General features: G+C 50.9%; 1 protein-coding gene across 1 annotated transcript; it reads left to right on the top strand.

Annotated features, from left to right (window-relative positions):
- Positions 1 to 11,319: 11,319 nt before the first annotated feature.
- Positions 11,320 to 12,994, top strand: KCNA6 (potassium voltage-gated channel subfamily A member 6). The gene has a single exon (XM_082635868.1). The coding sequence runs from the start codon at positions 11,367 to 11,369 to the stop codon at positions 12,948 to 12,950; it is 1,584 nt and encodes a 527-aa protein (XP_082491994.1). The 5' UTR covers positions 11,320 to 11,366; the 3' UTR covers positions 12,951 to 12,994.
- Positions 12,995 to 14,534: the final 1,540 nt, after the last annotated feature.

The raw sequence follows: 14,534 nt of genomic DNA, 5'->3' as shown, positions 1-14,534 counted from the left end.
GGGCTGTTAGTGTAAGAGCCTTCATCTTATCCTCAGATGAGCATGTCTCCGTAGGGAGTGGTGCAGGGATGCGTGCGAAGATGGGGGGAAGTGGCATCTGGGTGATGAGGGTGTGTGCATCCTCTTGCTGCCTCTGTGGTCTTGTTCCTGCAGCTGGTGACACACGTCCTCCTGGGCATCACCTCCAGGAATCAGGTCTTGGGCCAACGGGAAGGGCTGCCTAGAGCCCACTCCTCGCTCTGCTGTGGGAAGGGCCTGGTGGGTGACACCTGGGGTAGCCGTGTGAGACCAGCGTTGGAAAACCGCTCTACTCGGGAGTTGCTGATGCTGTTGCTTTTGGAGAAAATGGGGTTCTTTCTACCTACAGTGGCAGATGTCTGGAGACCCTCTGAAATGGTACCAACCTAAGGTTAGAAGCACACATCCAGAGTCTGAGGGTTGCAGAACCAGGATTATAATTTACCTTAGACCCCAGAGTCCTCTTGTATAAACCCCTCACTGTGCAAGTGAGGAAACCAAGGCCCAGGGAAGTGCAGTGATGTGGGCTGATCACTGGACAACCCAGGCCTGGAAGTCGGGCTCCCCAACTCCAACTTCAGTGCTCAAGGCTCTGGATGTGACAGTCCTTTGCACACTGTAAAGTCTGGATGTGACAGTCCTTTGCACACTGTGATCAACTGAGGGCGTTCTTCATGTTATGATGAACCCGTGTCCCTTGGTCACTTGGATGGGAAACGTACATGGAGAGAAAACAGCTGTCACCTCTCCCTCTTCCCCCCTGCACCCCGACCACACCCTCCGAACACGGCCGCCTCCCCTCCTCTGGACTCTGACTCCCTTGCTGGTGTCCTGGACCCAGGCCTGGGGGGGAGCAACACATGCATTTCAGAAAAGAGGGTGCAGAGGAGAAGGAATTGTGTGATGCTTGGTGAGCCTTCAGCATCTTCAGAAGGAAGGCACGAAGCGTGGGGACACCAGGAAGAGCAGCACGACTCCCTTGCACCCTCCTCCCCTCCAGCCCCCAAGGCCCCCGACTTCCAGGTGTCCTGAAAGTCCAGCTCTGTGGAACGGGATGCTGTAATCCTTGCTCCCAACCTGGCAGCCAGCATTGTGGTCCATGTGGTCAGAGCCCACCTGCCTCTGGGAATTGTGTCTTGGGGGAAATGAGGTCCTCCTTACCCCAGGCCATTGCCAGGCTTCCTGAACCACCGAGAGCACTGGGATGAAGGATGAATATTTTATAAAAGGCCATAAAACATAATTTGTTCTTCAGAGCGAAGTAGAGGCTGTAGTTAAAAAAAGAGAGAAGCTACCATCAGTGGACTGGGAATGTTGCATTATTTAGCCCCAGCTATTTCATTCCATCGGGAAAGCAGAAGAACCAGAACATGAAAATCACCCTCTTAGCTCCTCAGAAAGGGAAGCAGCACCTTGGAGGCCCCGCTACATCCAGCTTAGACTCACTGGGCAAGGGACAGTGGCTCTCTGTTTCCAGTGTGCCTGGGGGGAGGGAAGCATAAACGCTTTGGAAAGGACCAGGCACAAAGCTGCCCCAGCCTCACCCTACTGCTCCCATCTGTCTATTTGCATCCAAAGGGGAGAGGGGAGTGGGGGATGCTAGTGGGGTCTCCTCTTTCTGTAGAATCCTCCCTAACCTCCCCCATCTTTTCTTCCAAAGCAGCCCCTTCATTCTCCAAGACTGTAAAGGGAAGCCAAGCCCAGAAGAGAAAACAGCCTAAAAGTGCACATTAGACATGCCAGTTCCAATTTCTGCATCTGACAGGCTACCTCACGAGGTCTTTGAGACCTTGCCTTCCCACTTGTTTTGGGGACCTGTCCTACTCGACAGACAACCTTCTCTAATTTCTTCCTTTTTATTTTTTTCTTTTCTTTTTCTTCCCTACTTTCCTCCCTCCTTCTCCCTCCCTCTTTCTTTCTTTCTTTCTTTCTTTCTTTCTTTCTTTCTTTCTTTCTTTCTTTCTTTCTTTCTTTCTTTCTTTTTCTTTCTTTCTTTCTTTCTTCCTTTCTTTCTCTCCTTTCTTCATTTCTTCCTTTTTTAAAATCATCTTTATTGGAGTATAATTGCTTTACAATGTTGTGCTCCTTTCTTTCTTTCTTTAAAAATTTTTGGCCATGCCATGCGACTTGTGGAATCTTAGATCCCCAAGTAGCTTGTGGAATCTTAGTTCCCCCACCAGGGATCGAATCTGTGCCCTCGGCAGTGAAAGGGCCGAGTCCTCACCACTGGACCGCCAGGGAATTCGCAATTTCTTCCTTTTTAGGTTCCTGCAATTCCTGACCCTGGGGGGAATACGGAAAATCATTTTACTTCTGTTTTGATGCAAAGCAATTGAACTTCCTTTGCCTTTAGCTTCCATCACAAACTGTATCCTGGGCTTTATTTTTCTTATAACCATAAAGTCCTTTCATTTGCCGTCAGAACTAAGAGAACTTTTTTACTTCACGGAGTCCGCAGTTAGCAGAATCAACAAGAGATACAATTTCTCCAACTGTGTCAAAGGTTCCAGATCAATCTCTTCGTGGACTTGTACTTCACTCCAGTGGTGGAAGAAGCCAGAAAATATTTTCTCTATCTTTTCTGAGCATACCCTCTACAGCATGATATGGTGGGGGGAGAAGTAGCCAACAACAAAAACAAAAGAGTTGACCAAAATTAAGCTTTTGTAATGAATTTCATGATTTATGTTCAATTTTTTTCTTGTGGTCATAGAAAATAGAACATTAATGACCTCTGTTGTATGTATCTCCGAGCAGGAAAACAAGTAGGTGTATCAGTCAGGAGAGGCTAGGTTAGCTGTAGTAATAAACATCCCATACCTCTCAGTGGGTTCTATTGAAGGATTATTTATTTCTCAGACTACACATGCTTCACTGGCATTCTTGGCAGCCCTAGGTTGATGGAGCGGCCACTGTCTCAAGGGCTCTGGATTGTTATGGCAGAGGAAAAGAGTTTGGGAAACTCAGTGCTGCAGGCCAGATATGACACATATCACAATGCATCGGCTGGAGCTAGTCACGTGACCCTGGCCCGCCATACGTGGACCAGGAAGGACACAAACCTACCATGTGCTCAGAAGGTAGAGAGATGGAAATATTTGGTAAATAACAGCAATGCCTACTATCGTCTGCCCTCCTGATCATGAAATGTTTGACCCTCACAGGCAAAATACACTTACTCACTCTCTAAGGGAGACAACACGAAAGTCCTATCCATTCCAGGTACCAAGCTCAAAGTCTAGGACCTCCAGCGGCGGGTAGTAGTCTCTGTGTTCAGAGGGACATGTTCTGGTCTCTACATCAGTTACAGACGTGGCACCTCCTAGTTCAGAAACTCAGAGAACCAAAGACATGTTATCTTTCCCTCTCTCACAACATGATGGACAAGGGTTGATTTGGAATAAGATAACCTTAATAAATATTCCTGTTCAGAAGGGGGAGAGATGGAAGCATTGCGGCCATCACTGGACTGCTGTGGTTCTGAACTCCACTTAGCAGAATTAGGAGCTCATGTGGCTCCTTGGGAGGGATTCCCAGCTCACTGTTCTCGATCCCCTGGCTTCTCCCTCTGGAACACCTCTTTTTCTCTGTCATCTTGGTCCTGTCTGAGATGGACGTTGCTGATGATATGTTTCTTGAGGACTGAGCAGGTTTCTCTGTCTGCTTCCTGACCATAAAAATTTAGGGGCCTGGGCTTCCCTGGTGGCGCAGTGGTTGGGAATCCGCCTGCTGATGCAGGGGACGCGGGTTCGTGCCCCGGTCCGGGAAGATCCCACATGCCGCGGAGCGGCTGGCCCCGTGAGCCATGGCCGCTGAGCCTGCGCGTCCGGAGCCTGTGCTCCGCAACGGGAGAGGCCACAACAGTGAGAGGCCCGGGGCCTAAAAGTTGTTTCAAGTCTTGAACAGTCCTGAATGGTTTAGTCCATGTCGTGGTTCCCTTGGTGGTATGTCTGATGTAAATCATCTTAGACTTTCTTCTATCTGTCCAGGCAGTGCCCCTAGTCAATAACCACACCCATGGTTCTTCTTGAGCTCAACCTAACAGTGGATAATTTGAGCCTATTAGTTTTCTGTGGGAGGTTACACATCTCTAGTTTCTTCCCCTCCCCACAAGCCACTTTGTTTAATTCAAATAATAATTTTTTGGAAGTCACAACTTTAATTATGTTTTTGTACAACATCTTATTTCCTTCAGAGGTATTAACAACGGGCGCGACTGCTCTACGATGGATTTGTTCCATGAAGCAAGGCTGAGTCCTCATCAGCCCTTCTGCCACAGAGGGCTTTCAATTTCTGTTTACATCTGATTGGGAATGAGCAGCAGTTGCCTCTGCCAACCCTGAAGATCCCCACATTTCTGGACTCTCTCTTGTCCATTTCAGCTCTGTCTGCCAATGGTAGCCACCATGTGATACTAACAGTCTGTTTTCTAACCTCTTCATAGATGTGCCAGTTTTTAGGTACATTATCTGCCTTCTAAGTTATCACAGGCAACAATTTTTCAAATATTTTGCCACTCAGAACATAGATAGTCCATAACAGCCTCCAATAAAGTGTCCTTACTGTCCATTATCTGGCCCCTGAACCAATGACACAAATTTTAGCTTTTGGTTACAGCACCTTCTCGATTCTGGGTATCATTGTGGATCAGTTTGGATAGACTAGATTATGTCATGGTACCAAATCCATCCCCAAATATCAGAGAGTTAGAACAACAAAAGATTTTTTTTTTTTTTTTTTTTTTTTTGCGGTATGTGGGCCTCTCACTGTTGTGGCCTCTCCCGTTGCGGAGCACAGGCTCCGGACGCGCAGGCTCAGCGGCCATGGCTCACGGGCCCAGCCGCTCCGCGGCATGTGGGATCCTCCCGGACCGGGGCACGAACCCGCGTCCCCTGCATCGGCAGGCGGACTCTCAACCACTGCGCCACCAGGGAAGCCCAACAAAAGATTTTTTTCTTACTCATGCTATGTTCCTGCTGCTTTGTCTGGGGGCCCTGTCCCAGGTCACCTCACTCTGGAACCGACTTCACTCTGCCAGAGCAGCCACCATCATGGGTGATTCTGGCCATTGTGGCTGGGATAAAGAAAGCTCTAGAGGCTTTAATTAAATATTTGGGTCCAGAAATGACATGCATCGCTTCTGCTTACAACTCATGGGTTAGAACTACTGGACTGGTCCAGCCACAGTTGAGCTAGAGTGTACGGTTCCCCACCTTCCTGAAAGGGAGAGAGCTGGAGACATTTGGAAAATAGCGCTAGTGATACCACAGTAGGGGAACGGGATGAAGAAGCAGCTGCAAACTTGTAATACTGACACGTGCTCTTGGATCCTCCCTGACTGGTAAAGCATTCTTTCTTCTTTTTTTTTTGGCTGCGTCGGGTCTTAGCTGCGGCATGTGGGATCTTTCGCTGCAGCTCGCGGGCTTCTCTCTAGTTGTGGCGTGAGGGTTTTCTCTCTCTAGTTGTGGTGTGTGGGCTCCAGGGCGGGTGGGCTCTGTAGTTTGCAGCATGCGGGCTCTCTCCTTGAGGCACATGAGCTCAGTAGTTGTGGCACATGGGCTTAGTTGCCCCGTGGCATGTGGGATCTTAGTTCCCCAACCAGGGATCAAACCCAGGTCCCCTGCATTGGAAGGTGAATTCTTTACCACTGGACCACCAGGAAAGTCCCAAACGTTCTTTATAGATTTATTTTTTGGCATGGTTACTCATTTCCTAGGGCTGTTGATTTGCAAGACACAGATGTCTAATGCATTCTTTTCCCAATATACAGCTTCACTCAAGTAAAATCTGTTAGATTTTTCTCTAGTGGATTCTGGAGCATCATTATCTCCATCACACTTTGTAGTTGGGATCATCATCATCACAGTCATCATCATCATCATCATTATCATCATCATCATCATCATCAAAAACTTTGGCTAAGCAGCTAATTATAAATGATGCTTATCTACAAGCTATGTGTTTACATTTGTCCTTCCCCTTGTCAGTTTAGTCCCAGCGAAAGCCCAGAAGGAGGGAAATGGTCATGAGACACATTGTCTGACTCATCATCCCTTTCCCAAGCCATCTGCAGTGGAAACCTAGAGAGGGGGGTGATTCTTCTTAGGGAGGGTGTGTGTATACATACTTGTGCACAGGTAGGAACTGAGGAAGCTGACCACTTACCATTCTTTCCTTCCACAGGTGTCTGTGAGAGATAGGGCAGTGAGAAGGACCATTTGCAGAGATTACTCAGAGAAACAAGGCTAAGTCTCCCCAAAGGAAAACTACAAGGATCTTATTCCTGGGGTAATGATAAGCACACACATGCACACACAGAGCAAAGTAGAAAATGTAATAAAAGAAACCTCTAGGGCCTCCCTGGTGGCGCAGTGGTTGAGAGTCCGCCTGCCAATGCAGGGGATACGGGTTCGTGCCCCGGTCTGGGAGGATCCCATGTGCCGCGGAGCGGCTGGGCCCGTGAGCCATGGCCGCTGAGCCTGCGCATCCGGAGCCTGTGCTCCGCAACGGGAGAGGCCACAACAGTGAGAGGCCCGCATACTGCAAAAAAAAAAAAAAAAAAAAAAAAAAAAAAAGAAACCTCTAAAATAGAGTAGAATGATCATTTATATACCTGGGATAAGTACATTTTCAGGCAAAGATAAAAATGTAAATGGTTATCAAATTATCTGCCACATTTTATCTGCTCATCTTGGTACATACGTCCATTTTTAGGTGGTTCCTCCCTATTGGCACCATTTTATTCCCACCATGCACCCCTAATTTGATGTAGATATGTTTTCAGCTGGGAGGTCTGCATGGGTCTGGGAGGCTGGGACCCCTGGGGTCTGGTCCCAGGTGTTGGTTTCCAGGACAATCCTTTCTCTTGGTTTCCTTTCCTTTCCACTGAAAACCCCTTGGTCTTCTTTGCTGGCTCCTCTTCTTCCTGAACTTGAATGGTAAATCGTAGACTGCTGTGAAGGACTTGGTCTTGATTATGTTTCTCTTCATCGTCCATATTCTGTTTCTCTAGGAGACTTTAATGCCAGGGGTTTAAACACTGCTAAATATTTTAAATTCGTAAATCATACATTTCTCTACCATATTCTAGACCTGGATGAACAATAGCCTCCTTGATGTCTTTGTTCACATGTGTAATTTGCTTCTCCACATGAATATGTCTAAAAACGACATGGGTCTTGATTGATCCCAAGCTGTTTAGTCTCTCATCTTCCCTTTCTCAATAAATGGCACCACCAACCCACCTGGTTGCTCAAATCCCAAACCTGGCATCCACTGTTTACTTCTCATGTCCTATCCATCACCAGTTCCTGCTAATTCTATCTCCTAAATATCTCCCCAACCCCACTCCCTCCCTCTGTATCTCTATACACCCTACCTTTTCTCTAGTCCAAGTCATCATCATCTTTTCTCCAAATCACTGCAATTTCCTGGTCCCCCGATTTTTTCTTTTGTGGCTTTGTAATTCATTCCCCCACAGCCTCTATGTAGATCATGTCATGTCTCTTCTCCTCTTGAGAAACATCACTGGCTTCACAACCAACATCCTAAGATAACACCTGAACACTGCCCCCTGTAAGACCTACCCCTCGCTCCTTCTTCAGCCTCATCTTGTACATCTCTCCCTGCTGCTCATTCTCCTCCCAGCATATGGCTTTGGTTAGCATCTTGAACACCCATGACCTGTCTAGCTCAGAGCTTTTGAACTTGTCTGCCCGGAATGCTCTTCCGTGCTTTTAGCAAGTCCGGCTCATTCTCATCTTTGATTTCTCAGTTGAAATATTACCTCTTCAGAGGGAAATTTCCCAACCACCCTCTTCAAAGCAGAATCCCCAGGTTCATTTCTGACTCAGCATCCCATTTATTTTCGTCAGAGCATTTACTACAATATGTAAATATCTTCTTGATTGTTTACTGTTAACATTTTCTATCTAGAATGTCATGTACTTATTGCACGAAAATGTAAGCTCATAAGAGCAGGTGGGTTGTCCAGGTCACTTCTAAATCCCCAGCACCTGGCACATAGTGGGCACCCAGTAGCTTCTCAATGAAAGCTTGTTAAATAAATGAATGGTTCCTACCATTAGCGAAAATGTCTGGATTTAGATACAATTAGAAAAGCCTATGGTTTCATGAAATTGGGGCTCAGTGAACTCTGGGGAAATGTTCACCAGTCACTGGAGGTGGCGTTGCAGTCTATGGATGGGGTTATTCCTCCTGTCTTCCTTCACATAGGAACTGGCACTTCCAAAGGTGTGATTTTACTCACCCTTAATATTTGCTTGAGAGGAAAGATCTAGAAAAAAGGGCTTTTCTAAAGCTAAGAAACAGTCTCTTTCACAAAAGAACTAAAAACAGAACTCTGATTCATGAACTTGTTAATGGGTTTTCCCTCCAGGGGAAACTCCTCAAGCACAGTGAAACCTGTCTTGGGGCAGAGCCTTGTGGGGTGCATGTCAAAGTAACCATGGAGCATCAGCTCTGCCTGTAGCTTGGCAGCCTTAACCCAAGTGGTATTCAAAGGGCTATTCCCGCCACCACGTTAGACTGTGCACCCTCCTGGCAGAATGCAGGTTCCTCCCCACGTTTCTCCAAGGTTTGTTTGGAAGAGTTACTGACCTAGTTGATAACCTCGTGGATAAAAATGGAAATGATGAAAACAAACATGCAAATGAATATTTCACTGTAAAAACTGACCACAAAAGATGACAAAAGGGATCATGAGTGAGTCAATTTACCACCCAGAAAAGAATTACAGATAATTGGACATGGGTAAAAAAGAGTATCTTCTATGTTATATAATACTTATGTTATAAGTATATCATATAATATATGATATACTTATATCATATAACATAGCTTATATGTAGGTTCCCTTTCTTTCCTTAAAATATTTCTTTTTTTTTAATGGAGCAACTTAATAGTGCAAAGTTTAAATTGATTAATTATAGAGCCTGTGAATAGGAAAAATATTGACTGAGTGACTGGGTACACTTGCTCTCTGGCCATTCACTGAAACATGCAAGCTGAGAGGAGGGAGTGGAAATGAACAGGATAAGCAAAGAAAAGAAGCGGAAGAACAATTGCCCTGCGGGCCTGGTGAGGGACCACACTGGAGGATGAAGCAGTGATGTGGCAGCCTGTCTCCTACCCACTCACCACTTGACCTCTGCCCTAAACGTCCAGGACACTTAGTTCCCTACCCCCCTTCCCACCCCCCCACCCCCGCCCCCACTGCGCTGGGAGTGAATCACTGTGGTTTTCAAACACTCCATGCAATACAAAGAACTCTCACATGAATCTTGTGGTTTGAGAGTAACCTTATGTATCATTCCCATCAGTATCATCCATGAACTCTTACCAATGATCTAAGAGCACAAGAAGCTACACACAAACACCTTCTGGTTGTCAGCAACTATTTTGTCCACAGCCACCCCAAAAGGGGGAAAATGAAGCACAGAGAAGCAAACGTCAACCCTACCTGGCAGTGGTAGTGTGAAAAGATCAGACCAAAGCTCCCCCAGCAGACCCCAACCTGTGTGATCCAGTGATGGAAGACGATAGGGCCTCTGGTAGAAATGGATGGAAAACCATTCTCACCTCCTCCCTCCTGGAGAGTTAGGGGAAGAGTCTCTACAACAAACTTGGGTCCCTACCCAAATACTGCCACGTGGGTCTTCGCTGTAACATTACTTAGGAACAGAGGCCATCTTTCTCATAGTTTTGTGAAGAGGGAGTGAGGTGGTGCAGGTGAAGCACCTGGAAGGTGGCCGGTACGTATTAAGTGCTCAGGAAGTGCAGCTGTTAGTTTAATCAGCAGGCCCTTTCCACTCCCCCCTTCCCCCTTTTCTCATTCACTCCTTCGTTCCCAGGGAGGCTGGGAGCTTATGAATTCCAGGATGTACTTCCCTGGGCTATGCTACCTCTGAGATGCCACCATCTTCTGGTTCTTTCTTCACTGGGGCTGCTGCCCAAACTCCCAGGACTCCCTTGGAAAACTTCTGTTGGAAAAGGCAACCAACGACTTCCTATCCTTTTCCCTGCTATCACTTTGCAATCCTGGGAGAATGGTGGCCTCGCCCTGCCGGGTTTGCAAAGGGAGGTATGGGATTCTCTGGGGACTGACGTTGGAGTACAATTTAAATTGGAAGCTCTCAAGACATCAAAACATGCTTCCTCAATTTTTTTTTTTTTAAGTAGAGATTGGAGAAGCTGGCAAATAGGTCTTCGTAAATACGGAAGGACAACATATAATTTGATTTCTTTCATTAAATTTCTGGGTGAGTGGAGGCACAGAACTCTGTGCCATGGGGCGGGGGCGGGGGGGGCGGTGAGGGGTGTTTTCTTATTGATGAGATGCACTGCGCAGGTCAGCTCCCTAAACCGAAGAGAGAAGAGCGACTTGCAGGGGCGGGGGGGTGTGGCATTAGGGTACCTGCGCCTGTTTAGAGGGCCGTGGATGTGGACGTGCGGGAGGGAGAGGCGTGCCAGGAGAGCGCGGGAAAGCGTACTGGAGAGGTGAGGGTGCGTCCGCTCGCCGCGCCCTGGCTCGCGCGGCCCCTGGCCGGGCAAGGGGTGTGATGCGCGAGTGGGGTGGGAGGGGGCAGCAGGCGGGGCCTGCCACGTCACTTGGAGAGAGTGTGCTGGGAAGGAAGGGCAGAGCGGAGAGCCGAGCCGCTGCAGCTGCGGCGGCTGCAGCGAAGGCACAAGGGCTGGGGAGGTGGGTCCGCGCGCCCCGGCGCCGGGGCGGCCCCAGGGCCCTCTCGCAGGCCAGCGGCGCGGCTCGGAGGGAGGCGGTGGCGGCCGCGGCGGCGGGAACGGCGACCTTGGCCAGCGGAGTCCGCGGTGGCCGTAGGGCGGAGGCCGAGCCCCGCCAGGCGTCTTGGCCGAGCCGGAGGGAGGCGCATCTGGCGCTCGGGTCCCAGCGGCGGCCGGGGGTCTGGAGCTGCTGGAGGAGCGCCGCGGGAGCTGGGACGTGCTGACCGGCCTGGAGGGCGGACCCCCGCGTCCCGGAGCCCAGTCTGGGGAAGGCGGGGGCGCGAAGCCACGCTCCTTTCCTGGCGTCCAGCTGCACACGCGCCAGGCTGCGGTTCCAGGTACCACAAGCTCTATCTAGCATCGGGCGCAGATAACTAGGGGCGCGGAGTCGAACCCTCCGCGCCCAGGTCACCTGCCCAGACCTAGCCCGGCGAAGACCGGGGCTTCGGGGCTTAGGGACCCGACGTCGGTCGTACCGCGAGCCCCACCCCGAAAAGAAGGCGCCGCCGAGAGCTGGGAGGCGGCGCCGCGCCCGGGAGGTCGTGTCGTGGGCGCCGTCCTAGTGGCGGGGAGCGCACCGCGGAGGGGACATGCGATCGGAGAAATCCCTTACGTTGGCGGCGCCGGGGGAGGTCCGTGGGCCGGAGGGGGAGCAACAGGATGCCGGAGACTTCCCGGAGGCCGGCGGCGGCGGCGGCTGCTGTAGTAGCGAGCGGCTGGTCATCAACATCTCCGGGCTGCGCTTCGAGACGCAGCTGCGCACCCTGTCGCTGTTCCCCGACACGCTCCTGGGGGACCCCGGCCGCCGCGTCCGCTTCTTCGACCCGCTGAGGAACGAGTACTTCTTCGACCGCAACCGGCCCAGCTTCGACGCCATCCTCTACTACTACCAGTCGGGGGGCCGGCTGCGGAGGCCGGTCAACGTGCCGCTGGACATCTTCCTGGAGGAGATCCGCTTCTACCAGCTCGGGGACGAGGCCCTGGCTGCCTTCCGCGAGGACGAGGGCTGCCTGCCCGAGGGTGGCGTGGACGAGAAGCCACTGCCCTCCCAGCCCTTCCAGCGCCAGGTGTGGCTGCTCTTCGAGTACCCGGAGAGCTCGGGGCCCGCCCGGGGCATCGCCATCGTCTCGGTCCTGGTCATCCTCATCTCTATTGTCATCTTTTGCCTGGAGACGCTGCCGCAGTTCCGCGCAGATGGTCGAGGCGGAAGCAATGGTGGTGGTGTCTCCCCGGTGTCCAGGGGCAGCCAGGAGGAAGAGGAGGATGAAGACGATTCCTATACGTTTCACCCTGGCATCACCCCCGGGGGGATGGGGGCAGGGGGCTCATCCCCACTAAGTACCTTTGGGGGCTCCTTCTTCACCGACCCCTTTTTCCTGGTGGAGACGCTGTGCATCGTCTGGTTCACCTTCGAGCTGCTGGTGCGCTTCTCCGCCTGCCCCAGCAAGACGGACTTCTTCAAAAACATCATGAACTTCATCGACATCGTGGCCATCATCCCCTACTTCATCACCCTGGGCACCGAGCTGGTGCAGCAGCAGGGACAGCAGTCAGCCAGCGGAGGCGGCGGCCAGAACGGGCAGCAGGCCATGTCCCTGGCCATCCTCAGAGTGATCCGCCTGGTCCGGGTGTTCCGCATCTTCAAGCTGTCCCGCCACTCCAAGGGGCTGCAGATCCTGGGCAAGACCCTGCAGGCCTCCATGCGGGAGCTGGGCCTGCTTATCTTCTTCCTCTTCATCGGAGTCATCCTCTTCTCCAGCGCCGTCTACTTCGCAGAGGCTGACGATGACGATTCGCTCTTTCCCAGCATCCCGGATGCCTTCTGGTGGGCGGTGGTTACCATGACCACAGTAGGTTACGGGGACATGTACCCCATGACGGTGGGGGGCAAGATCGTGGGCTCGCTGTGTGCCATCGCCGGGGTCCTCACCATCGCCCTGCCCGTGCCCGTCATCGTCTCCAACTTCAACTACTTCTACCACCGGGAGACCGAGCAGGAAGAGCAAGGCCAGTACACCCATGTCACTTGTGGGCAGCCTGCCCCGGACCTGAAGGCAGCTGACAATGGACTCGGCAAGCCTGAGTTCTCGGAGGCCACCCGGGAGCGGAGACCCAGCTACCTTCCCACTCCACATCGGGCATATGCAGAGAAAAGGATGCTCACGGAAGTGTGATGGATGCAGGCCGGGCCTGCACGGAAGGAAGGACACTGAGCAAACCATCCCTTAGGGCTCCTTGTCATCCTCCACTACTCGCACCCCAGCTCCAGGTGACTTCCTGACTCCCTCCCCTACACCCAGTGGCTGGCGCCAGGACCACACACCTGGACTCTCAATCTTGTTACTTGACCCCTGCAGCATCCAAGGTTTCTCCATCTAAGTGACATTTTCCAAACTCTAACGGTGCCACCCATTCGTGCCCATCTCCTGTCACATGGATGAGATTTCCATCTGACCTTCCTCCCTCAAGATTCTGATTTTTCATGTCTGGGACTTGTAGTATCTCTAGGAAGAGCGATGTTGACAAGATGGAAACCAGGCACACCTGGGTCCTTTTTCTCCTTAGCATCTGTGGCTTTGGGGCATGCACCTGTCTTAGCTTCTGGCCACATGGTAACTGGCAGAAACGGGTGGACAGAAACAGTACTTCTCCTGTTGTTTTCCTCCAGCGCCCTGTAACACCGGCTGGTCCTCCTGAAGAGGACCCCTGGGAGAGCCTTCAGCTGCCCAGCCTAATAATATGCTTTACATCTCTAATCTTGGATGGAATTAGAGAAACTACAATTACACGTGGCCATTTGGAGGATGTGAGAGTCAGTCCTGGACCAAAGGGGCCAATGGATTCTTCCAGGTGCGATCTGGCACAGTAGACATCAGTCTTTGGTCTCCACTTCGTTCTCCCCACTCTGATCCCCTGACTCTCTCGAGCTTCCAGGAAGGCTCCTTCAGAGCCAAATACTCTTCCTGTGCAGAGGAACTGGCAAAGGGGAACCCACAGAGCTGGGAGAAATGGCTGCATATAATCAAGCACCTGGCTTGACCGCTTATCAGAAGAGAGGTGCCACGGAGACAGTGCCATCTGGAGGGCAGAGGAGTCTTCTGCAGAGAGCCAATTTCTCTCCCTCACGTCCCCCGACCCTCTCTAGCCCTCCACCCTTCTTCCTGGGAGTCTGACTTAGGATTGCTGTTGAAGGCTCTCTAAAGCAGACTCCAGCCTAAACCCACAGACAGGTAAAAGCACACATTGGATGCTAGCGTGGGCTTTTTTTTCCATTTTGTGGGCAATGAGACAGGTGGTTTAGAGTAAGGAAGAAGCATTATTCCTTTGCTGACAGCCTCACTGTTAGAGGTATTTGCTGAGTCAAGCAAACATTCTCCTGCTCTGGCCCTGGAGCTGCAGCCCACAGCTCTCACGGGTAAGGTGCCACCTGGACCAAGTCGTCTTCTTCCGCTGTGAACCCCTGTTTCTGTCCCCTCATCACATTGTCATTCATTTGTTGCCTTGATCAACTGTGATGCACTGTTCTGAGCTCTCCTGGGTACAGTTCAGAAACCGGAAGGACTGTTAATGAGTTTTTAATTTTATAAACTAGGCTTTAAGGCTGCTTGATAAGAATTTTTTAAAAAATCTTTTCTCAAAGAGCAAACTTATGAGGGACGGCCTCTTGAGGGTTTTCTTGAGAGACACTGTCCGGATGTTGCCACATTTTACAGGGTCACTTGGGTGCCACAGTCCCTCGTTGTGCCTCAGTTTCCCCA

The sequence above is a fragment of the Mesoplodon mirus genome (assembly GCF_964341445.2).
Source record: "Mesoplodon mirus genome assembly, chromosome: 11".
Taxonomy (NCBI): domain Eukaryota; kingdom Metazoa; phylum Chordata; class Mammalia; order Artiodactyla; family Ziphiidae; genus Mesoplodon; species Mesoplodon mirus.
Note: the sequence above shows the minus strand (reverse complement) of the source record. Positions and strands in the feature narration are given on the sequence as shown.

Excerpts from the sequence above, each read along its gene's own strand:
- KCNA6 (XM_082635868.1), top strand. The coding sequence starts at position 11,367 with ATGCGATCGGAGAAATCCCTTACGTTGGCGGCGCCGGGGGAGGTCCGT.